This window comes from Lynx canadensis, chromosome E2, assembly GCF_007474595.2.
Source record: "Lynx canadensis isolate LIC74 chromosome E2, mLynCan4.pri.v2, whole genome shotgun sequence".
Lineage (NCBI taxonomy): Eukaryota > Metazoa > Chordata > Mammalia > Carnivora > Felidae > Lynx > Lynx canadensis.
This window is the reverse complement of record NC_044317.1, coordinates 13,617,149-13,644,014: the sequence shown is the minus strand read 5'-3', so window position 1 is coordinate 13,644,014 and position 26,866 is coordinate 13,617,149. Positions and strand designations below refer to the sequence as shown.

The following is a 26,866-nucleotide window of genomic DNA, read 5'->3' as shown; positions in this document are numbered from 1 at the left end:
TTTCGACAGTTTTTAAGCTACAATAATAAAGATCATCTAGGATCATCTCCCCATCTCAGAATTCTTAACTTAATCACTCACTTACTTTGCCATATAAGGTAATATTCACTCTTTTACTATATAAGGTGATATTTACAGGAATTAGGACATGGGACCACCTTTGAGGGCCATTGTTCAATCTACCACAGATGCCATGTGGATGTCCAGCTGTTTTGGCTCTGTGCATTCCAGTCCATCTTCCCTTCCTGATATTCAGCATTTGCTCTGTCATAATTCACATATATGTGTACATTTATTCTGAGTTTTTTGTTGTTTCCTTAATCATTTTGTACCTTCTGCCCCAATACCACATTAACTTAATTATAATAGCTTTATAATAGACCTTAATATATCAAAGAGCAAATTAGTCCAATTTATTCTTTTAAAGAATGTCTTGGTTGCTATTGGCCCCTTGATTTTACATTTAAATTGTATAATCAATCTGTACATTCTACCCGATGGCATTTTGCTTAGCAGAGTGTTGAAATTAAAGATCAGTTGGAAGAAAATTGACAATTTTATGATATTGAGTCTTCCTTCTCAAGGACATAGCCTACTTCTCCATTTAATTAGATCTTTGTTAATATCTTTCAATAAACTTTTATGATTTGCCCCTTGAAGATCTTAAATATATATTGTTACATTGATTTCTAGGTACTTATATTTTTGTGGCTATTGTAAATAGTGTCTTGGAAATTAATTTTTCTGGTTGTTGCTATATGGAGAAATGCACTTTACTTTTGAATATTGATTTGGTAACCATCAATATTACTGTATCTTACTAATTAAAAAATTATTCACAGAGTCTTTAGGATTTTCCAGGTGGATAGTCCTAAAATACGTGAATAATGACAGTTTGTTCTATTTATACTTTTCCTCCTCTTTTTTCTTGTCTTACTGCGCAGGAATGGAGTTCAAGTATAATATTGGACGTCTAAGATAGATGGCAAGTTTTTGCAAGCCCCTGGTTATATTTTCTGGATCACATCTAAATGCAATGTGATCTAAATGCAATGTTGCATTCAGGCCTTCAAGGCTGTTAGAGCGGGTTCTGTAGTGCATTTCCCTGCTTCTTGTGTGAAATCAGGGCGCTGTAATCAGAGATAGGAAACTCCCCTGTTTTATGTATGTATGTATGTATTTAATTTTATTTTTAATTTTATTTTTTAACTTACATCCAAATTAGTTAGCATATAGTGCAACAATGATTCCAGGAATAGATTTCTTAATGCCTCTTACCCATTTAGCCCATCCCCCCTCCCACATCCCCTCCAGTAACCCTCTATTTGTTCTCCATGTTTAAGAGTCTCTTATGTTTTGTCCCCCCCCCGTTACTTTATTTTTGCTTCCCTTCCCTTATGTTCATCTGTTCTGTGTCTTAAAGTCCTCATATGATATTTGTCTTTCTCTAATTTTGCCTAGCATAGTACCCTCTAGTTCCATCCATGTAGTTGCAAATGGCAAGATTTCATTCTTTTTGATTGCCAGATAATACTCCATTGTGTATATATACCACATCTTCTTTATCCATCCATCCATTGATGGACATTTGGGCTCTTTCCATACTTTGGCTATTGTTGATAGTCCTGCTATAAACATTGGGGTGCATGTGTCCCTTTGAAACAGCACACCTGTATCCCTTGGATAAATACCTAGTAGTGCAATTGCTGGGTCACAGGGTAGTTCTATTTTTAGTTTTTTGAGGAACCTTCATACTGTTTTCCAGAGTGGCTGCAGCAGTTTGCACTCCCACCAGTAGTGCAAGAGAGATCCTCTTTCTCTGCATCCTTGCCAACATCTGTTGTTGCCTGAGTTGTTGATGTTAGCCATTCTGACAGGTGTGACGTGGTATCTCATTGTGGTTTTGATTTGTATTTCCCTGATGATGAGTGATGTTGAGCATTTTTTCATGTGTCGGTTGGCCATCTGGATGTCTTCTTTCCAGAAGTGTCCATTCATGTCTTTTGCCCATTTCTTCACTGGATTATTTGTTTTTTTGGATGTTGAGTTTGATAAGTTCTTTATAGATGTTGGATACTAACCCTTTATCTGATATGTCGTTTGCAAATATCTTCTCCCATTCTGTCAGTTGCCTTTTAGTTTTGCTGATTGTTTCCTTCGCTGTGCAGAAGCTTTTTATTTTGATGAGGTCCCAATAGTTCATTTTTGCTTTTGTTTCCCTTGCCTCTGGAGACGTGTTGAGTAAGAAGTTGCTGCAGCCAACATCAGAGAGGTTTTTGCCTGCTTTCTCCTCGGGGATTTTGATGGCTTCCTGTCTTACATTGAGGTCTTTCATCCATTTTGAGTCTATTTTTGTGTATGGTGTAAGAAAGTGGTCCAGGTTCATTCTTCTGCATGTCACTGTCCAGTTTTCCCAGCACCACTTGCTGAAGAGACTATCTTTATTCCATTGGATATTCTTTCCCGCTTTGTCAAAGATTAGTTGGCCATACATTTGTGGGTCCATTTCTGGGTTCTCTATTCTGTTCCATTGATCTGAGTGTTCTTGTGCCAGTACCACACTGTCTTGATAATTACAGCTTTGTAGTATAGCTTGAAGTCTGGGATTGTGATGCCTCCTGCTTTGGTTTTCTGTTTCAAGATCACTGGCTATTCGGGGTCTTTTCTGGTTCCATAGAAATTTTAGGATTATTTGTTCTAGCTCTGTGAAGAATGCTGGTGTTATTTGGATGGGATTGCATTGAATATGTAGATTGCTTTGGGTAGTATTGACGTTTTAACAATATTCGTTTTTCCTATCTGGGTGCGTGGAATATTTTTCAACTTTTTTGTGTCTTCTTCAATTTCTTTCATAAGCTTTCTATAGTTTTCAGTGTATAGATTTTTCACCTCTTTGGTTAGATTTATTCCTAGGTATTTTATGGTGTTTGGTGTAATTGTAAATGGGATCAATTCCTTGATTTCTCTTTCTGTTGCTTCATTGTTGGTGTATAGGAATGCAACCGATTTCTGTGCATTGATTTTATATCCTGTGACTTTCCTGAATTCATGAATCAGTTCTAGCAGTTTTTTGGTGGAATATTTTGGGTTTTCCATATAGAGTATTGTGTCATCTGGAAATTGCCCTGTTTAAAAAAAAATTGGGGGGCAACTGAGTTGCTCAGTCGGTTAAGCGTCTGATTTTGGCTCAGGTCATGATCTCGCAGTTCATGGGTTTGAGCCCTGAATCGGGCTCTGTGCTGACAGCTCAGAGTCTGCTTTGGAGTCTGTCTCCCCTTCTCTCACTGCCCCTCCCCTGCTTGCACTCTCTCTCTCTCAAAAGTAAATGAACATTAAAAAAACCATTTTAGGGGTGCCTGGGTGGCTCAGTCGGTTAAGCATCCGACTTTGGCTCAGGTCATGATCTCGTGGTTCATGAGTTCAAGCCCTGCATCAGGCTCTGTGCTGACAGCTCGGAGTCTGGAGTCTGCTTCGGATTCTGTGTCTTCCTCTCTTTCTGTCCCTCCCCTGCTCATACTCTGTCTCTCTCTGCCTCAAAAATAAATAAAACATTAACAAAAATTTAAAAATAAATAAAATTAAAAAAAATAAAATAAACATTTTAATACTTCCGTCTTCTAGCAAGGAATCTGTCCTAGAGCTTACTAGTTCCTTCACATTTGTCCCTCTTGCTGTCTTTTGCCAAGACAAGAAAAATCCCTGCTTCATAAATCTTGCAGGAAAGTAGCATTTGTAATGTGACCTTAAAATGTAGACTAACTCTGGCAAAAGTACTGCTGGTTATCACTTGTACTCCTATCCTAGGTGAAGGAAATGGCTAGCTACACATAAAACAATCTCCGTTGAAGTAATTAATAATTCCCAAAGAAACATTAGCTCACTGCTTTATTACAACACATATCCTTTTTTAAAAAAAAAAATTATTATTAAGGAAGGCAGTCAAGGTAACAGATGGGGAAAGCTTTAAGCCTGACAGTTATAAATAGTCTTGCTGTTTATTCCACAATATATTTGCAATTCTCCTTCTTTGCTGTTCTGAAAGTTGGATCTCTGTCAAAATACTTTTCTCTTGACCAAGCAGTAAAAATCATTGCCAGTAGGTTAGAACTCTAAAATAATGAGTGAGTTGATGAGGTTCTCTGAAAGTTTTACTTATATTCTACAGTATTGTTAACACAAACACCTGATCTTCAGAGTGATCTCTTTTCCAGGGATCAGATGGATTGGGAGAACCCTTTGAATGGATCACTTGTCCCAAATATTGCTGATTGTTCTTGTTTCTTATGATCAAAGTAATACATGCCTAATGACCACTGTGTTGCCAAGCACTAGAGGGGACATAGAGACAAATACCCCTGTCTTTAAAGGGACAGTCATAGAGAGAAAGCCTTAAAGATACAGAAGCTAAGTAGCAACAAAAGGCTGGAACATAAATTTCCATAAGGCATTATAATGATAATAATAATAAATTATAAATATGGCTTGATTGTTCAAAGCACAGTCACTATAATACTAAAGATTATATCTAACAGAGCATCAAAAGTATTTTTCAATGTTCAAAATGTTACAGAGCAAATCTTTTATTTTTGCTTAAAGAGTTTGAAATGTAAATGGTATACATTTAAGGAAAACCTATCAAATTATCAAAGATTTTCAAAAGTGTGATATCCCCACTATCAGGGAGGGTATGGAGAGACAGACCTTTAAATACTGTTGTGTGTGTGCAAATTCCTACAACCATTCTGGAGGGCAACATGCCCATAGCTATCAAAATGTCAAATGTTCATCCCTTCGTTCTGGCAATTCTATTTCCAATAACAGTGGGCTAGGCAATTTGGATTCTCTGTCTCTGTCTCTCTGTCTCTCTCTAAAACACAACTAGAAGAGCAAGGCAAAATATTTTCAAGGACTTTTTATAGACAAAAGAGAGCTACCAAGACAGTAGAGAATTACAGGGCCAAGATCCAAGAGAAGAGGAAAGCCAAGACAGTCAGACTTTCCTAAAGTCAGACACCACTTTATCCTTAGAGACACCACCTTTTTGGTAGATACTACAGACAAGCTGAAAAGTTAAGTACAGTTAGGGAAGAAACATGGGAGTTCATGGGATGCCCAAGGAGAAAGGGCCCTCATAACTCCCCAGACTTTATAATGGGACCCAGTGAAGTGGGGACTGGAAATGGATCAGCCCTCCCAAAGGTTGAAGCTCAGCTTTGACTGCTTTTTCAATTATCAATTTGTTTACAACAGTTCTTCACTGAGGTTCTAGGAAGTAATCTCTAATGTTCTAAGGCATCAATTAAATGTGAGGAATTAACTTCTCTTTATAATTAGCATAGTACTAGCTATATGCCCTTCCTGGGAGAATTGAGAAAGTCACTCATATGACTTGGTACAGAGCTTAATTCTCTCACAGAATCTTAGTGGAGAGTGGTAAGATTGGGTAATGCTAATACTCCTTAGTCACCAGCCAGAAGCAAGAGGAACTTACTATCTTCTCAGGGCTTCAGATGACCACTTCAGGTTTTATGTACACTGACCAGCACTCAGTCAAAAATAATCAAACATATAAGGAGACAACACAGTCTGATAGAACACCAAGATAAACAATATAAACTTCATAGAGAGCCAGAAAACATAATTATTTGATAGATTTTTTTAATGTTAAACATTTTTTTTTAATATTCTCAAAAGATTGAGCAGAGGCCTGGAAACTATAAAAAATCTAATGGGAAGTCTGGAACTGAAAAGTTACATTAACAAATTAAGAACTCAGTGGAATTGAATAGCCTGTTACATGCAGCCAGAGATAGATTTTATAAACTGAAAAATAAATCTAAAGAAAACATCCATATTGAGGCATATAGAGATAAATATAGAAAAGAGCATCAGAGTCAAATAGAATGTGGTAAAAATTTATCTATGTGGATGGAAAGAAATGAGAATATGGAGCATAGGCAATATTTGAAGACATAATGACTGAAAATTTAAAAACTGATGCATGGCACTCATCCAGAGATTCACAAATTGCTGTAAACCTTAGGAATAATACATGAAAATGTCACCTGGGAACATCATGGTATAACTGGTAGAAACCAAAAACAAAAAGAGAATCTTTTTAAAAATTTTTAAAAATGTTTTTTTTAAATATTTTTAACGTTTATTTATTTTTGAGACAGAGAGAGACAGAGCATGAACGGGGGAGGGGCAGAGAGAGAGGGAGACACAGAATCGGAAGCAGGCTCCAGGCTCTGAGCCATCAGCCCAGAGCCCGACGGGGGGCTCGAACTCACGGACCGCGAGATCGTGACCTGAGCTGAAGTCGGACGCCCAACCGACTGAGCCACCCAGGCACCCCTTAAAAATGTTTTTTATTTATTTTTAAGACAGAGACAGAGCTCCAGCAGGAGAGGGGCAGAGAGAGAGGGAGACACAGAATCTGAGCAGGCTCCAGGGTCTGAGCTGTCAGCACAGAGCCCGACGCAGGGCTCGAACCCATGAACCGTGAGATCATTACCTGGGCTGAAGTCAGATGCTTAACCAAATAAGCCACTCAGGTATCCCCAGAAAGAAAATCTTAATGCAGCCAGAGGAAAAGACATTTACCTCAAATGAGCAGTAAGACAGTAAGCTGACTTTTCAACAGGAGCTGTAGGAGACAAGAAACAATAGAAAATCTTTGAAGTGCCTAAAGAAATTATTCATAATGTGTTCAAAGATATTAATTACATTGTAATTTGTTGAATGAAAAACTGGAAACCATTTAAATATCCAACAAGAGGGACTGGTTAAAAATATTTAACTCATCTTCAAGTGATGGTATGTAAAGATGTTGCAGATATTGGGGCATCTGAGTGGCTCATTCGGTTAAGCTTCCAACGTCAGCTCAGGTCATGATCTTGTGGTATGTGAGTTCAAGCCCCGCATCGGGCTCTGTGCTGACAAGCTCGGAGTCTGGAGCCTGCTTTGGATTCGGTGTCTCCCTCTCTCTCTCTGCCCCTGCTCCTCTCACACTCTGTCTGTCTCTCTCTCAAAAATAAATAAACATTTAAAAAAAATTATTAAAAATGTTGTAGATGTATTGTTAAGTGAAAAAAGCAGTTACAAAGTAATAACAGTATATGCTTTCATTTCCATTAAACTTAATATAGTATTTACTATTTAAATATGACCATGTAGCACTTTAGTATTTAAACATGATTGAGTATGGAAGGGTAGGCACCAAAATGCTAATAGTAGTTATCTTTGGGTAGTAGATTTATGTGAGAATTTCTACTTTCTTTATAATATTTTTATAATGATCATATATTATCAGATAAAGGTATATCCATTTTAAAAAAGGAAACAAAGCCAGTCAATACCCTAAAGGTTGTGCTCTCTGTTCACCCGCCCTGGGTCCACTGTGGGTGTGCAGTCATGGATATTGTGAGTGGATCCCATTACCCCTACTGAAAGAAACTCTATGGTAAGACTCCTAGACACAGATCCTTTAATACCATTATCTTCCTAAATGTAGGGAAAATCATTGAGAACGATGTCCTGTGGAGGCCCATGGTGACTCTCGTTTTATAAGAAGCATCTATCAGTGGTCACTCTTCTCTGATTTAGAAAAATTACATTGTTTTAAAAATAAGGAACAAGAATACCATTAAGACTGGGTTAAAATTTAAAAATTTTTTTCTGCTAAAATATCCGCCTAAATTACAATGTAAGGTGCTCTCTAAAGATAAGAAACTACCAGTATTCGTGTTTCCTAAAGATAAGCAAAATCTTCAGCATTGGTTAAATTGCAGTTCCCCGGGTCCAGCACAGGGATTTGATACAGAACTCTTGATTGCTTACATTGGCACCACGTCATGTGTAGTTGGGGGGTAATGAAGCATCCTCAGGGTAATAAAGTCTGACTTGTTTTTATAGGCCGAGAGATCCGTCTGCCCCTCCGAATCAAAGGTGAAGGAATGGGGCCAAAGATTCATTTCAATCTTGAACTGCTGGACATTGGAAAAGTTTTCGTTGGATCTGTACATTGTTATGAGGTAAGCACTAGAATTGTTCATTGAGACTCAGATAGTACTTGGCTTTTTTGGTTTATTTTATATTGTGTGTGTGTTTATCGATACGAAACGTGTACAATCACATCCATTTGCCGTTACTCATGCTCAGACTCCAGAATGATCTGGCTCTTCCTTCCTTTCCTAGCAAGCCTCCTTGAGGATTTCCCCTCTAGCTTTCCTGAAGGCAACAAAGCCATAATTTAATTGGTTTTATTTATCCTCCTCATCTTGTGGATTGCAATCTTATCCCCATCTGATTAATGCTTGTCCTCCGACAACATAAATGCTATAGACCAGAGGACAGAAAAACTTTCAAATTTTCCAGAATGTCCTAATGAGGATAGGCATTTTCACACTTCAGAGTTTTCTCTGAATGCACTGGTCTTTAATACATGATTAAAAACCAGTCATGTGCTTTCTGGAACTTTCTGTTTGAAATTCTGTGCTTTGTCTTTCCAATTAAATAGAAAATGATCCTTTTACAAGATATACTCATGGGTTCTTCAGGATCAAAGTCACTTCAGTGTCTCCTCACCACTAACTCTGTATCTCGGGTGTTTTTTTTGCACTATATCAAATTATGACCACTGAAACTTTATTTTACAATGATTCCTAAACTTTAAATGTTTGTATTTCTATAAAAGTAATACAAGCAGTTATTTAATGAGTGACAAATAGGTGTCAGGTTCCATGCTCTATTGTGTATGCTTGTCTATCTGTATGTATTTAGTTTCTAATCCTTAGAAACTATTTTATAAAGGAAAAATAAGAGGCAGAGAGTGGTTAATACCATCAACAACATCATCTTTCAAATATGTTGAGCACAGTACCAGTGCTTTTATATTCATTAGTTCGTTTGGTCCTCCCTAAACCCTATGCAGCATTGCAGTGACTCTTCCCATTTTACAGCCGAGGAACCTGGAGCCTGGAGCAGTTTTGCTAGTTAAGATAATGGTAGATACTGTAACAAACAAATATGAAGATCTGTACTATCTCAGACATGATAGAAGTCTATTTTGTTGCTTATGTAAAGTCTCAGGGTTACGTATCAGCAGATGGCTCTCCGTCAGCAGAGCATCGGGACCCTGGCTCCTTCCGTCTCATAGCTCTGCCACCCCTAACGTGTAGCCCACAAGGCCGCAACCCCACATTTGTCATGCGGGCAGAAGGGGAAAGAGCATGGAGAGACGTGCATGAAAGATCTTTTATAGGAGTTGGTCCTATAGGTGGCACGCATCACGCTCATTCACATCCCACAGCTGCAAGATTGGCTGGGAAATGCAGTCTAGTTGTGAGCACAGGAGGAAGAGGGAGTGGGGTCAGTGAATAGCAAACCTGACCCTGCCACATCTGTTAAGTAACTTGGCAAGGTCATACAGCTGGTAAATGTTAGTGAGCACTGGGTTACTAGGGCTCTGTAGCCTGGAAAAGGAAGGTTTTGTGGTGCCCTTCACCACGGAGCAAATCCAACCTACAACCAACTCAGATCTCAGCCCAGCCCAGCCTAGGCGTGGGAGGCAAATGCCCGGTTGCTACTGAGAGCTTCCTACTGTATTGTTCATCCCCACATTCATTAGAGTAACCGTGGCCTAAATGGGATGATGCGCAAGGTAAATGGGATGATGCGCAAGGTAAATAGAGACATTAGTGTCATCTGAGATGGAATATACATAAGAATACAAGTTAAATGAAAAAACCAGTCACATGACTGCCATGAAATGAAAAATGGCACAGCTACTATGTTGCATTGTGTTTTGCATTTTGAAAAAAGGGTCACTTCGGGAGGAAAAAATGTGCGATACTTATTAAATTGATATTGTGTCCATAATTTATCCAGTGTGAATTTCCCTTACATCCTAAGTGTTGTGTCTTATGGATGCCACAATAGAAAAGGACCTTTAGTTCTGATACAAAATGGATAAGGTTTCCCTGAGTGTAATAATAATTTCTAACAAATTTAACCGAAGTGTATTTGAGGCCACCACCTTCCCACCATCCCAGATTTGAAATAGTAAAGTACATCGCAGCCAGCTAAGTGAGTGTTATATGAGGTGCTGCATCAGAGTGGACAATTTTGAGGGCTGTGCAATGGCAGAGAAGGACATGGTGAGTTGCTTCTTATGGGAATATTTTGCACTCTCTGCGTATTTAGTGCTGATGCCTCATTGCATCTCTCTTTCAATTTATTATGTTACCTACTTGAGACAAATTTGAATAACTAGCTATTGCCCTTAGTCATTGCTGAGCTTAGCAAATACATAAAAAGTAAACCATAGTCCCAAGAGTGTTCACTATTCCCCAGTGTAATTAGAAGGAAAACTAGGTGAAGCTCTATTATAAATTTTCTCCTCGCCAAGGAATTGGACTGCAAGGGTAAGGTAATCAAAAAGTCTCAGGGTTTTGTCCCAAATGACTTGCTGGATTCTGCAGACACATGAAGGTGCTCTTTTGTCAGGGGGAGAAGAATGACATGTATGTTCTTGAAAATGGAGGAGCTTGTGCCTTCTACAAAATCTGAGTAAAATATTGCTGTTACCTGAAAAATAAAAAGGCAATCTGTGCATTTCCTCGGAGAGGAAAACAATTGCCTTTGAATTGAATTCCCTTTGAATTCCCTTTGAATTACCTCAAACACCTTTGAGTTGCCTTTAATTTATCACTAACGTGTGTCAGTTGCTTCTTAAGCTCAGGTAAATTTTAAACCCATCCTGCATAGCGCTGGGAATACAGGTAGCAATCACTGTCATTTATAAGCACTATTCTAAGAGTTACAAAAATTAATTTCATCTTCAAAGCACTCTGAGAAGTTAGCAGTTCTTACCCTTTACAGATGGAGACACTGGGGGACAGAGAGGCAAAGCACGTTTTCTAAGATCACACAGCTAGGAAGTCAGTGGTAAAGCTGGGATTTGAGCCCAGGCTATTTGGCTTCTGAGTCCCTGGCCATAATCACTTTCTACGTGGTCTCTTTAGAAAGAATGAAAGGTGAAGCATGAATTCTATGACCAGGGAACTTAAAACAGAGTGAGGGAGAATGGAAAATGAATGTAAAAAGATGAATAAAATATCAAGCAACAATTAGTTATATATCTCTTTTGGTCCATCACCCATCTTCTCTTGGAAGAAGTGGTGATTTTCCTTTGCAAAGGCCCCTGACTCTATTCTATATATACTCTTGATTCCCTCTTCTTTGCTTCTCAGGAGGTAACCTAAGCTGGTGGACACACCACACCCACCCAGACCCCATTCCCTTGGTTACCTAGCTCTGTTCTCTTATTACAACAAACATGGGCCCAGCACTGAGTATGCATTATGTCATTTAATATAAATATACTGGGTCTCCTGTACCATACTTCCCACAGCTTTGTCTCCCCCACTCTCCCTCCTCACCACGAATCCTCTCAAAATCGGAATCTTGAATTGTCAACCACTATTTCTTCCACACCCACGCACTCCCTAAACGTTTGGACTCTGGATTCTACCGTCACACTCCATTGGAGTTACTTTCTTCTTCAAGGGCAGGGCTGGCCTCTAATGAAAAATAAAAAATCTGTAACATTTTCTCAGAGTGTATTCCCCATGAACTCTGTCCACAATTAACCCCTTCTGGAAATTCTCCTCCTTCTTCTAGGTTCCTGACATTCCCCACATGCCTTTCTGAACATTTCTTCATGATCTCCTATGCTCTTTTTTCTCTAATACTTGGAGTGTAGGTTGAAGGTAGTACATAGAGAGAGAGAACGTGCTGTCCACCAATTCAGGTGCAGCGCTGGCAAGGAATAGAGAGCTGTGTGGCTACAGCACAGGCTCACTGCACAGACACCAGGGGAGGTGGGAGTGGGAGCGATGGACCGAGTCAGGTGTGGAGGACTCTGAATGCCAGGCATGAACTTTTCATACACACACATCTAGTGTGCAAGCAAATATGGACAATGGCACTAGTGTATAGGAATAAAACTTGTCTATAGTAAAACACTTGCTTACATTAAGCATCCCCAAACGGTAGAGTTTGAGATGAAGGTATCCCAGTAGAATGAAATCTAATAGCACAATAAAGAGAATCCTTGTCGTCTGGAATCCACAGTGATGTCGCGTTCATATTCTCCGGGCTACACTATAGATGTAGGCTTAGGTAGCTCTTGCGCCTCTATTCTGACTGCTTATTTTTCAGTATGCCGCTCATTCTCAGCTTTCTCATGCATAGAAGAGAAATACCTGCCTTCCCTCAGTTACCTTATAGAATATCAGAAAGAGGTATTTTGAGGTTCTTTTTCAGTAGATATAATTACAATCAGTATTTATAACACGGCTATAATACGTGTGACTAACTCTGTTTTAAAGAGGATACTAAAAGCACAAAATGACTTCTGGATCGGGATTCCTACCTTCAGACCTTCAAGGCAGAAGACTATTCATTTCTCCCCTGGAGTTTTTCTCTGGCTTTACTTCCTGTAACTGTCTATGTGTTGGTATTAAACAGTACAGCCACATGCTTCTCTGAAAATAAATATGATGTCCATGCTGTATCTTTGCATTCTTGGCTTTTTATTGATATAGGCAATACTCTCCAACAAAGGCAGCATTGATGCTCTCTTCAGCGTGGGCCCTCCAACTTCGGCTTTGGGGGCCTGCTTTGTTTTCAGCCCCAAGGAAGGCATCATCGAACCAAGTGGAGTCCAGGCGGTCCAGATCTCTTTCAGTTCTTCCATTCTGGGGCACTTTGAAGAAGAGTTCCTGGTCAATGTCAATGGGTCCCCTGAGCCTGTGAAACTGACCATTAGGTAAGATATATCTATAACTAATGTGGAAGCTAACCGAAGCTTTTATCTACTGCTTTCTTAAACTTCAAAACCAGATTGTGTCTTGGATGTCCATAACTGTCTTTGTTGATGGGAATACATTAAAATAATGGAGTGTTTTACAATTCCGTGAGTGTTTACCTACTGAACACATGTAACTTATTATTGTCATATGGATACAGATGCTGTTCGGGGATCTAGTTTGTCTAGAAGCTATAACTTTATAACATAAGCACTTAAACCTAGTTATGCTCTCTGTTTTAGGATATTTAGGGAAAATAAATCATTACAGTAACACTTGGATAAAATCATATTCTTGACTAGGCTTTCGCTATTATCACAGTTTCTCTAAACTTTCATCTTTCATATTTATTTTAAGGAAATTCTTTAAATGCTCTTACCTATGATACCTTTGGGTATTGTAAAAGAATCTACTTATAGCATCAGTCAGCCACGGCTAGAAATGTGCAGCTTTTCTGCTAGAAGTCCTTTGATGGCTTTTCCAGCTGTTTGTGATAATTGCAAGTCATTAATAGCAGAGTTTGTCCTCAGGTTTTAAAAAGAAGTTCTCTCTGACCAACCCATTGGGCAGATCCACAACTTTTGTTCCTGGTGCTTAGAAAGATCCTGTCTTCAGAACACATTGCAGATCCCGTCTGGATTTTCACAGCAACAGGTTGTTAATTACCATGGCAGTCTCTCTTATTATGGTTATTGCTTGCAGGCCCTCTTTCCCTCTACAGCTAAGATCTCCCTTGGGGTCTGAGGATAACATAGAAAAGAGACACAGACACATATGGCCTGAAGGATCCTAAGAAAATTTATTGGTCTCAAGATAGCTACTGGAAATTCAGATTCTTAAGACAAGCTTAAAAGTTATTACCACTTCTTTCAATTCTTCCACCTAAGCATCCCTGTTATGGGGTGAATTATGTCCTCCCGAATTCATATATATTGATATACTAATACCCAGTACTTAAGAATGTGACTGCACTTGGAGATAGGACTTTTAAAGAAGTAATTAAGGTAAGATGAGGTCATATGGGTGGGTCCTAATACAGTGTGACTGGTGTCTTTATAAGAACAAGCACACGGAGAGGAAGAGACCATGTAAACACATAGAAGATGGCCATCTACAACCTGACAAGGGAGTCCCTCAGAAGAAACTAACCCTGCTAACACGTTGATCTTGGACTTCCAGCCTATAGAGCTATGAGGAAATAAATTTCTGTTGTTTAAGCCACTCCATCTGTGGTATTTTATTATGGCAGCCCTAGCAAACTAATACAACCTCTCACAAATAAGGAGAGTGAATGTATGTGTTTCATGGGTTCTGCGGCGTGGCTGAGACAGCCTGCCATAATCAGAAACTTTACTGAAGTCTTAAGGTGTACCTAGAACATTCAGAAGTCATTTATGTTTTCTTCTGTAACACACCTGTGTTTGTGACAAAAGAGAAGAAAAATCACTGTTGCTTTCCAAATATTTGAATAACATTGACTCTTCAAGAAGATGCACCAGAAAATGAGGACGACAGGAGTACCTTTTTATATCACATGAACTCCAGTTCATCTCCCACTTCAATAACAATTCACATCTCATGACAAGCAATGGAGGGGGTGATCTGGAGAAGCAGGAAGAGCAAACTTGCGAATGCAACCTTCGTCTCCCTTTCAGAGATTTTCTGATCCTTGAGAGTCCTCAGTAAATTCCAGCAGATCAGCTCTTCAAAGCTCTATTTGAATAAGGTTTTCTGACTTCATGGCTTCAAGAGTTATCATTCAGAGTCATGAGTACCTTCCACAATATCCAGCATCATTGATGGGCCTCCATCCCAAATGGGGAAGACAAAACCTTAAAGCTTTGCTCTTATAAACATTTAAGATTAAAATGATCACCCTATCTCAGGGTAAAAGAGTATAGGATATTAAAGGACCATAATTTTACTCTTCATATAGGGGAAAGGAAAATACTGGCCAAGACAGGTTGAACAAGAAAGCCCAGCCCCATTTCATCTGGCCCCTCCCTAATTAAGTACAGCCTAATAATACTGCATTTACACACACACACACACACACACACACACACACACACACACACACTGCTACTCTATTAGGAATAAATGTGTATTTTGGATATTCACTTAATAAACTTATTGAGCACCTTCCACATGCAAGGTTATATACTAGGGACAGTGACTAGCAAATTTGAGTTTGTTAGACATTCCTGTGTCCTAAGACCTACTGTCTTTTTTTTTTTTTTTGATTAATTAAATTTTTGAGAGAGAGAGAGATAGAGTGCAAGCAGTGGAGGGGCAGAGAGAGATGGAGACACAGAATTCGAAGCAAGCTCCAGGCTCTGAGCTGTCAGCACAGAGCCTGATGCAGGGCTCAAACTCACAGACCACAAGATCATGACCTGAGCCGAAGTTGGACACTTAACTGACTGAGCCACCCCAGGCACCCCTAAGTCCTACTGTCTTAACCTGTGACTCTGTGAATTATTTTTCCAAATTCAAGATGTAATTGCCCATTCTCTAAAATATTCCCTAAACTAACTAAAAAATGTAGTGAAAGAAGTGACATTAATTAAAAATTAAAAATTAAGGAAGTATCCATTTAACATAAAGGGAGGCAATAATGGAGAAATAGAGGGATAAAAAAGGCACAAAGACATATAAAAAACAAATAGTAAAGTGGAAGACATGAATCCTACTTTATCACTAATTACATCAAGTATAAATATATTTAACACTTTAATTAAAAGGCAGAGATTGGTAGAATGGATTTTTTTAAACCCACAAAACACAATCCAACTATATGCTGTCTACAAGAGACACATTTTAAATCCAAAAATATGAATAAGAAGAAACTAAAAGGATAGAAAAAGATACACTATGCAAACAGTAACCAAAAGAAAGCTGTACTAATATCACACAAAACAGACTTTAAAACAAAAATTGTTATTTGAGACAAAGAGGGACATTTTATAATAATGAAAGAGTCAAGCCATCAAGGAAATACAACAATTATAAACATATAGGCATCTAACAGCAGAGCCCCCAAATATGTGAAGAATAGACTGACAGAAGAAAGGGAGAAATGGGAATATGGTGATTGCTCAGGGTTGGGGGTGTGGGACAGAGCATGATAGCTAAAGGCCATGGTGTTTCTTTTCAAAATGATGAAAATGTTCTAGAATTGACTGTGGTGATGGTTGCACATATCTGTGAATATACAAAAGCCATTCATTTATACACTTTAAGTGGGTGAATTATATGGCACGTGAATTACATTTCAAAGACGCTGTGATTGTTAATTTCAGGAGTCTATAATCTTGGATGATGGTTAGTTCCTTCATTACGTAGGTGAATTTTTAAAATCTCTGATCTCTTCTCCTGAAGATCCCAACTAGTAGTACACATCACTAGCAATGCCTGAATAGGTTAGGGTGCACTGGGGTTTTCCACTGTGAATAATAGGATTTAGGAATCTCCCAGGAACCTACTCACAAGCAAACTTGGACTAGTTAATACTTCAACTGCTCTGTGGAGGATAAGTCTCTCATTTTATCCTCTGGACGTTACATTCACCCAAACTGCTATACCAATCTCTTATTTTGGATGTTATTCCTGTTTGTTTTTTTTTTCAAAGGGAAGGAAAATCTGATTGGGGAAAGAATGTTTGTGTGCATCCAAAAATGAATCACAAATTTCTAAGAGAAATATTTTTTTTAATTTAAAATTTGTGTTTTTTTGGGTATAACTGACACACAATGTTAACATTATTTCAGGTGAACAACATAGTTCGACAGGTTTATGCATTATGTTGTGCTCACCACAAGTGCAGCTACCATGTGTCACCATCAACACTATCACAATACCATTGACTGTACCTTTTATTCCCATGACTTACTCATTCTATAACTGGAAGCATGTATCTCCTATTCCTCTTCACCCATTTTGCCCAGCCCCTAACCCCCACCCCCCGCCGCCGCCCTCTGGCAGCCATCACTTTGTTCTAAGAGAAATATCCTTATCTAAATCACATTTGTCCAAAAGTGTTCTTGCGCTTCAAACCATGAATAATTGTTTTTGAAAACCTGGTAAATATCTGGTATCCCAAATATATGTCTAATGTATAATTATAATATATTTCCAGCTCCACACATTAATATTGACTTTACTTATGACTTGTCCAGAAATACTTTCTTAGCCCTTGTGGCCTAAGAAATCTCTGTAGAGTTAATATGATGGATTATGGACTTTTGTTTCTTATTATTTTATTGTCAGGTACTCTTCTTTCCTCAATACCACATAATTTTGGCTAGTCTGCCTTGAAAGGTCAGAACAGTTATCATACTTTTGCTTTTTCTATTTACTCCTCTAACTACATCACACAGTACTTTAAGTGGTTGGATTAACAACACTGTAAAGTTAATGTGACTTAAAAAAAATTACCCGTGAGTAGTTTTGTTGCCTCCAATTTTTACATATGTAATTTCATAAAGTGTTAACCATAACATAGATATATTTTGTATTCAGCTTGTTTCACCTAACATATCATAATACTTCAGTCTTCCTATCTCTTGTCTGTAAAATTACAGTTGATCCTGAACAACACAGGCTTGAACTATATGTGTCCTTTTACATGTGAATAATTTTTGATAAATACAGTGCAGTAAAACTTGTATTTTTTTCTTCCTTCTGATTAAAAAAAAATTTTTTAATGTTTATTTATTTTTGAAAGAGAGACAGACAGTGAGTAGGGGAGGGGCAGAATCCGAAACAGACTCCAGGCTCTGAGCTGTCAGCACAGGGCCTGACATGGGGCTTGAACTCACAAACTGTGAGATCGTGACCTGAGCCAAAGTCGGGCACTTAACCGACTAAGCCACCTAGGTGCTCCTCTTACTTTTGAGTTTCTTAATAACATTTTCTTTCCTGTAACTTACTTTATTATAGGAACACAGTATATAATACATATATAAAATATGTTTTAATTGTCTCTTCATGTTATCAGTAAGGCTTCTGGTCAAGAATAGGCTATTAGTAGTTAAGTTTGGGAGATATATCAGAAGCTATACATGGATTTTCAACTGCACAGGGGGTCAGCACCCCTAACCTCTGCATTATTCAAGGGTCAACAGTATAATTTTAACAGACCACTGCATTGATGGAGGGTGAAAATTTGCAGAGACTATTTGAATATTCAGAATCCCTTGTAGAATGAATGCAGCCATATCCAATTCCAGTTGGTATTTGGCCACAGTTCCCTTAGTTATATGAACAGATGTGATTTAATTCCAGTTCTTTCTACATCTGCACCTGTTAAACAACTGCTTTGTACAATTTTGTGAGCTTCTTTCTTACTTTCTTTAGCATTTGTGCATTTCCATCCCTTTGATCTCTTTGTTACTTGGCCTCACGAAACCTCTTTTACAAGTCAAGTATCTATCCTATAGGCTTGTTTGACTTAATTCTCAACTGGATCCTAATTCTTTGCCAAGTACCAGCCACTCCTTTTGAAACTACTTTGGATCATTCGCATGAAATAGAATAGCTGGTCCTGAGAAAGGCTTTTAGGATTGAAATTTGCTTTTAGAATTGAGTCTTTGATGGGATGGCTCCTCCCAGACTTGCAACAGCCCCTGCCCACATTAGGTCAGACGTACAGCAGCCCAAAGTACCACCAGGGCACGGACGCATTCAGCACATTATGGCACACCCACTTCACAAACATCGAGCGGGGTGAATTAGGATGTTCCTGATTAACGCATTTTCTGGTATCTGTATGTCTATAATTTTTAAAAGCTTGGCACATAGATGGGGATTATCTTAGTTCTTACCTAGATTCTAGGGATATGGGTCATGGTAAAAATCAAGAATAAGCTAATACATATTTATTAGTCTTCTTTTACTCCTACATTAAACTTTGTAGCTTAAAACAGTACAAATTTATTATTTTATAGCTCTATACTTTTGAAGTCCAACATAGGTCTTATTGGGCTAAAATCAAGGTCTTGACTGGACTGTGTTGCTTCCTGGAGGCTCCAGGAGAGAATCCATTTCCTAGCCATTTCCAGCTTCTTGAAGATGCCCACAGTGTTCTGCTCAGGGTCCCCTTCCTCTTTCTTCATAGCCAGCAATAGCTGGTTAAGTCCTTCTCACATTGCATTACTCCAGCCTCCTCTTTGCATCCTTTTGTATTTTTAAAGACACTTTGATTACATGGGGCCCACCAGGATAATCTAGGAAAGTCTCCCTATTTTAAGATCTGTTAATTAGGAACCTTAATTTCTTCTGCAACCTTAATTCCCCTTTATCATGTAATCTAACATATCCACACATTCTGAGGAGTAGCACATAGACATCATTGGGGACCATTATGCTATTTACTGCAGCTGAAGTCAACTAGAAACTGTAGAATCTCTCTACTATTTACTTTAAGCTAGAGAATCACTCCAAGATCATGAGGCCTTGCACTGAGAGAGAAATGAACCAACATTTACAGCAAAGGTCCTTCAAGGTCACCTATACCAGATTGCAGTCTTTTCTTTTATACAGGAGGAAAAGAAACTGGGGGCTATGGGGGTAATGTGACTGGCCAAGATCACAACTAGTTGGTGGTAGGAATTGGAAACACAGTTTTATGAAAGTTGGGACCAGGAATATTGGTGCCATTGATAGTTTTTAATGCTTATTATTTTAATGCTATAATTTTTGTTTCTTGTCTAAGGGTAACTTTTCATGATATGTATCTTATCCATATTAATATTCTGTGTCATTGGATTGGTGATGTGTCTGCTCTGCCTCATTCATTGGTAGGCATTTGGTGATAAATTAATCACAGCATCATTTGCTAAAACCCAGTGGTTTGAGTCTTGAAAAAGAATTCTAAGAACCACTGCGATAAGACCATCAGCTTGTGGTTTCTTTAAGTGCTAGATTCTGTACTTGACTTAGTGCCAGTTTATGGCTTTAATGTTTACTGTCTTCCTAGTTCCTGACTGTTACACTGAATTCACTGGATTCTCTATCCACTCCCCCCAACTTGTATTCCTACTTCCAGAGGCTGTGTCATTGGACCTACCTTCCACTTTAATGTTCCTGCTCTGCACTTTGGCGATGTTTCCTTTGGTGAGTAATTTTTCCATATTAAATTAGAAATTGAGTGGAATTGCCTCTCTCTCTACATGGAAGGAGGAAAGTTTACACAAAAGCTCTCTTACCAATTTTTTACGAGTAATAGCAAGAAAGTCTAGAATTGTTCTCTTCTTCCTCTGCAGCAGTGACATTTCAGTGCCATTTCGTAGTTTATATGTGAAAGTTATAACTGTGTCCTGGGCACTAATAGCTGTCAGGCCATGGTTGTCCTTGCTCATTCAGCAGTGGAACAATAGAAAGCCTTAAACTTCACACTGCTATCTGAATGTTCTGAACACTCCATTTTATATGCAGTTTCTGATTTGCCAGTATGTCTACACAACAGCCTCTTCACAGAGATGCTCTCAAGTTTCAAATGAATTCAGTGGTGGTTTGACTCAGGTGTCCTATCACTCCAAGCTGAAGACTTCTATATTTTTGTGTTGTCTTCTTGCTCAGTTACTTCCCCTGAGTCATTTCCTCCTGTCTCCACCTTTCCAAATAATAACAATGGTAACAGCAGTGGTGGCATTAGCAGTAAAAGTTTCCATTTATTGGTTCTGTCTTATATTCTAATCTTTGCTAAGTGAATCACATTCAGTACTGCATTTAACCCTTTAAATCCTTTGGGGAGATACTATTTAAGATTCCCCTTTCGGAGCTGGAAGAACTGATCATTTGAACAGTTAAATAACTTCCCATGGTCATATAGCAGTGGCAGAATGAGTATTTCACTTGAGCTCTCTCTAAATCATACACTGTCAACAGGGATGATTTTGCCCCCAAAGGGTCAAAAATTGTTTGGGGTTGAAGAGTGTAGATCTAACCCACATTTGTGGTCCTCCAAAGTTCAACCCTACCCAATAGAATCTTGTTCCTTAGTATTTAATTTTTCTCATTAGGGAGAAATTAATCTAATTTAAATTATATTTAATTGATTGATTTCACTGAAAATTAATTAATCACAGTGGTTCTTTTTAGGAGGTGATAATAATTTAGGAAAGACTGAGAAACCCTAGCCTGAATCCATAGTCCATAATCCTTTCCATTTTTCTCAGTTGCCTCCCATTTTGACTTTCAGTTCTTTTGCTTCAAGTAGGGCCATCTACTTGGGGAAAATTTTTTCTTTACAAAAAATATCCTTTCTTTGCAAAAAGCTGATTAATAATGTTTTTATCCATTGCTTTAACATTTAACATTTCCTAAATACAGGAAAATCCATATCAATGGAGTTGAATGTCTGTTTGTTACCATAGAATATGAGAATGGCTAGAGGAATTTTTAGAAATTTGTAGTGCATGTTTGAGTGATAGAGTTTTTGAAGGAAAGTAAAAGTGACCTACAATTTGAAAATTGTCTGTTGGCCAACTGAGAGAGGCATACTCTCTCAAGGGAAACCGTGACTGATATGCAGTGAGGGGTGAATTACCCAAAGACCTATGCAGTTACCCTCCAACCAGCTCAACTGAGTTCACAGAGAGTTCTGGGCAACTGATGCATGACAGCAACATACCCTCACAGGCATTTAAATATGAGCTCCAACACAGAACATTTGGAAGATATGCCCTGTATCATATTGCCCTGGAGGGAGAAAAAATAATCCAAATAAAAACCTCAAATCAGTCCCTCCAAGAAATATCATACTGATTCATTATCTAGAATCTGCCCTATTGAAAGGTTAATGTAAATACTGTACCAATGATAAGCCAATTTTTGAGCCCTGAGAATATCTGGAACACTTTTATCTAGAATCCAAACATTTAAAAGCATCAAGGCCCCTAATGGTACATTTTAGTGAAATATGGCAAACAGGAGGTGTTCAAAATGCTGTATTTGATATTGGCAAGCTCTGGGTAACACAGTAGATAAAACCATTTATGCATGCTCCAGAGCTAGGTAGGTTTTTTTCCCATTAACATCTTCCATTTGGCCCTCTCTTATCCCTAAGTATATAGGAAAAGCCATTATTGGGTAATTTATTCATTGTTTCCTTGAGCTATAGAGAAAATAATCAACAGTTGTTTCTCATAGTTGGTCCAGCTTGAAGTTTTGGTAACTAGCTTAGATGAAAATTACAAACAGTTTATTTTTCTTTTGTTGTACAACATCTTACTGAACCATTTGGCAATAACGCAGCTAGATAAGAGTGGGAACTACAGAGCCATGACCCAACAGTCCCCAGGTCTGAGACGTAAAAACTTATCCCGCTTAAGTCCACCTTCAAAATTCAAGTTACATTTCTTTTAGTTTGGATATGGATTCCTTAATCTTCCCTGTGGTGTGGCAGGAAGTATTAATGAAAAACATACCTTTTTGCTTGCCAACAGGAAATCTAGGGCTACTTCATTTTCAAAACCACTTGGGTCAGTCAATTCAGGCTACTTCGCTGTGCTTCTAGATTCTGCAATGTATCAGCCAAGGTTAGGAACCATTTTGTGATACAGTTTTAGAATTATTTGATGATAATATTTTTAAGTCCTAAAGCTGGTACTAGAGTTCTTTCATGACTCCTACCCAAAGTGTCATCATTTATTTCTCAAGGAAGATAGGCCTCCTGTCACAAAGAAACATGGTACATTGAAGAGTTATTTATTGGCAACTTCCTAATTATTACCTCACATGTGCAAATACGGCTTTGATGAGGCAGACAAAAGTAAGCATGTAATTGGCTCAGGAATGAAAGACCAGTAGGTCTTTCGATAGTTCGATAGTTCGAAATGCAGGAGAAATTAATGGTTACAGGAATAAGCCAGGAATTGAAGGAATTTTTTTAGTTATTTCAGAATGACAGACATATTGTTAAAGTTGGTGATATTGTCCCCATCTTGGCAAAAAGGCTTATAGGTTATAGGTTAGTGTTGGAGACATAGCCTTTATTTGCTTAGAGATGCAGATCTAGCTTAGGCATCAGGGCCTATTGGGATTGATGGTGTTAGATTACTATAAATACCCTAAAGTAGACGACAGGTAATAGTACTATTGTTTGGTATCTGAAATGTTTAAAGTATGGCTATAAATATTTTGATGGTAGGATTGGATGTTGGATGTTGGATGTTGGATGACATATCGAATAATTAGGTTGATGGAAGCTAGAAGGGTGAAAGAGTCAGATTCTAGAATATAGGTGGTGATGATCTCTGAAAGAGCAGTGAAGCTTTGATAAGTCCTCAGATTCATCAAAGAATACAATGGACCAGGTAACAACTGAGATGCCAGATTATAGACCAAAAGGGCAGAGTGTAAGTATTTGCAAACTCACTGTTTTTCAACAGGTACAGGAATATGTGGAATGAGAATAGGGAGTTTGGAAGACTCCAGACATTCAGTGGACCTGACCATTGGATAATTTGGCCAGAGAAGTTAGGGTTTAAGGGCCATAAACATTTTTTAAAAATCACGATAGTTGTCTTCCATGGCCCAGGTACGAACAGGCAGTATTTCACTCAAGAAGAAATATTTAAGTTGATTTTAGGAGGTTGTAAAGTGGGGGCCCAGGGACAATTAATTGTAATTATCCCTTACAACCTTTTTTTTAAGTTTATTTTTATTTATTTTGAGAGAGAGATAGAGAACATGCAGGGGAAGGGCAGAGAGAGAGGGAGACAGAATCCCAAGCAGAAGCCTCACTGCCAGCTCAGAGCCTGATGCAGGGCTCGATCTCATGAACCGTGAGATCATGACCTGAGCCAAAGTGGTGGACGCGAGAGGTGGACGCTTAACTGACTGAGCCATCCACGTTCCCCTGTCCCTTACAATCTTAATTATAATGATTATAGAAAGATCTGAGAAAGGTTAGCAGAAGAGATCATTGAAAGCATGAGGGAAGCCTAAAACCAATAGTATTAGGATTTCGTGCAAGCAGAAAGCTAGGAGTAACACTTGTATTATTAATGACCCTTCAGTCTTTAACAAAAGAATACCACTTTCTTTAGGCTTTTTAGCAAGCGATAGGGGGTTTACAGGTCATTTGTACAAGGAATTGTTCTAGTTAGGAGGTTATAGTTGGCTTTATTCTGAAAAAACCTTCTAGCTTCAGGGAAATAGTCTGAGCAATGGTTTGGAAGGACCCATCTGAATCTTTATACAAACCACTTCCAGCGTACCCTGTACATTAGAAGAGTGCTGATCCCATAAATGGTCAAGTAAAAATAAACAAGGGTGAGGGATCTACAGTTTCAATAGTCTTTGCTGGGAAAGTTCTGGAAAGCTGAATGCAGCAATACATGATAATTAAATGGACTTTCTAGCAGCTCCTCTGGAATTTCCAAGAAAGTCCTTCAGGTACATTTAAGCAGGCAATTCTTTTTCCATAAGAGATCTCTTCCAAGTAGATTGGCAGGTAATATGACAAAGGAGACATAAATGCGTTTCCTCCAACAGTCCTAATGTGTAGACAAAGGCTCAGAAATGGGGAGACAAATAGATCAGTCCAAAATATCCCCTGCAGTAATGTAGTAACTAGCAGAGACCAATTGTGTTTTACTGCATTAGGGCCCCAGGTAGAAAGAATAGTGTTTGCATCCCATAGAAATATGCAGATAGAGTGGCCACCTCGGGAATCCAAAATCAGAGCTCAGTTTATTGCCTGCCAGGCAAGGAGGATCCACATCTCTTAGAAAAGGAACAAGAGTCTCACTGAACTGAACGTAGGAAGGCTGGATTTAACGTGAAAAAGTAGCTTTGTCTAAGGGAGGTAAAAGCCAGTGTGTTAGTCTCTGGCTGGCTCAAAAGCAGATTGTAAAGTCTCTCTCAGGAGATGCTATTATTTGATTTTGTGTCATCGACCCTGGGAGCATGAGCCTCAGACAGGTCCAGGAGGAGTTATATAATATCTTGGCGGGCTCTGGGTCACACAGCAGGGAAAACCACACAGGCTTCTCCTTTCACACGTTGGCAGATAAAAAGAGCAAACATGATTCAATTTTTTAAAAAATCTGTATTCTGTGTAAAAATTAAATGCAAAGCATACTTCTGGAGAACTACTCACCAAACAGATAATAATAGATGCTGCTTCTTGAGAGGGACCTGGATGAACATCAAGTGATTTGTTTTATGTCTATAGTTGCTACATAGTACGCGTATGTAAGTATTCACTGACTGACTGACTGAATGAATGAATGAAATGCATTCATTGATGGTACAATTGAGGACAATATCAGGGAGAGGTGGAGTTAAGCAAGTGGTGATGAATTGCACAGGCAGTTCATTTAAGTGGTTTGGCAATACTAGCAGAGGTTGAAGTTTCAAGGGAGGCTATAGTGGGGCTTTGATATCTCACCTTACATTTTGTTTTCCAGGTTTCCCTCATACCTTGATATGTTCCCTCAATAATACCTCCTTAGTCCCCATGACCTTCAAACTGCGCGTCCCTGGAGATGGCGATGGCCATAAAAGCATTTCAAGTTGTGAGCAGTATTCAGACAACAAAATACCGTTTTGGAACAAGGACGAAAGACCCGTAACGAAACCAAAAGAATTCACCATCACTCCCAGCAGTGGCACCATTCGCCCCCAAGGATTTGCTGCTATCAGGGTAAAGTGCACAGCCTCCCAGCACATACTCCCAGGCAGCCACACTCTCAGATAGTTACTAGGATCACAGCTAGGATTTGCTTTATACATCCGTTGTCAGCGGGAGGGAGTGCCTCTAATTCACGTGGAAAAGTGGGCCTATAAGGAAATAAACCACGGAGGCAAAAGAAACCAGATACAAATATACTGGGCACAAGAACTGACACTGCTCCCGTGAATTTCCATCAATCCAGAGGCATTGCCTTCACCAAAACCGTGGATTCTAGAGAAATCCGGTGAAACCCCTGCTCTGCATAGATAGTACACTCATCAATATAGATGTAAAAAGATTTAAGAACTCACTGATAATTAGGTGCTCCTTTCCTTCAGAATCTAATTGTTCATACCAATCAATGTCCGTATTTGTGCCACAGATGATACCCAATTTATTCAGATTTTTAATACAAATCTGGGCTTCATGGTGAACGTAGATGTGATATCCCTAACAGTGCTTTATATTTAGGCCCACAGTGTGATGCTCTGGGCATGGCCTAGCAGAGCCACCAGCAGAATTATTTCACAGCTCACTGAGGAAGGATTTTACTGTCTTCCTTCACCTACTTTTGCTCCTCCAAACAGTTAGGTCTAGCATTACTGAAGGCTGCTAAGTTGAAATGATTTTATCTTTTCTGGGAAAGAAAAAAGAGAAGACTTCCATGGCGAAGGTTGGCAATTTTCTCTTTAGTCATGACCTTTGACTATTTAATTCAGGTATGGTTTTAGACCCCACATTTGCTTTAAATGTTTCATAATACCTCACTGTGAAGCCGCTCATCCTAAATATTTTCTGGGAGTCTTTGGCTCTCCCAAGGGCATCTCCGTGGGCCCAATGAGGTTTATATCACATATCATTGTCACTTCTCAGGTTCCCAGTCTTAGTCCATTTGGGCTGCTATTACAAATACTTGAGGGGCACCTGTGTGGTTCCGTGGGTTAAGTGTCTGACTCTTGATCTCAGTTCGGGTCTTGATCTCAGGGTTGTGAGTTCAAGCCCCACATTGGGCTCCATGCTGGGCGTGGAGCCTACTTAACAAAAAATGTTAAAAAAAAAACCCAAATACTTGAGACTGGGTGGTTTATAAACAACAGAAATTTATTTCTCATGGTTTGGAGGCTGGAAGTCTAAAATCAGGGTGACACATGTAGAGTTCTGGTGAGGGGCGGCCTGCTGACTTATGTCCTCACATGCGGAGAGGAGCTGTGGGGTCTTTCTCGTTAGGGTCCTCATCCTGTTCATGAGAGCTCCACCCTCATGACCTAATCACCCCCAGTGGCCCCACCTCCTAATTCCCACCACA

The 26,866-nt window shown here is 38.9% G+C and overlaps 1 protein-coding gene across 4 annotated transcripts in view; it reads left to right on the top strand.

Annotated features, from left to right (window-relative positions):
• The window catches only part of HYDIN (HYDIN axonemal central pair apparatus protein), a 378,288-nt gene that overhangs the window by 135,830 nt on the left and 215,592 nt on the right, over positions 1-26,866 (top strand). For all 4 annotated transcript variants that reach the window (XM_032591379.1, XM_030298918.1, XM_032591380.1 and 1 more), the window contains exons 11-14: positions 7,918-8,036; positions 12,612-12,835; positions 19,924-19,991; positions 25,295-25,530. In XM_032591379.1, coding sequence (XP_032447270.1) covers positions 7,918-8,036; positions 12,612-12,835; positions 19,924-19,991; positions 25,295-25,530 — 647 coding nt within the window. The remainder of the gene's footprint in view (positions 1-7,917; positions 8,037-12,611; positions 12,836-19,923; positions 19,992-25,294; positions 25,531-26,866) is intronic.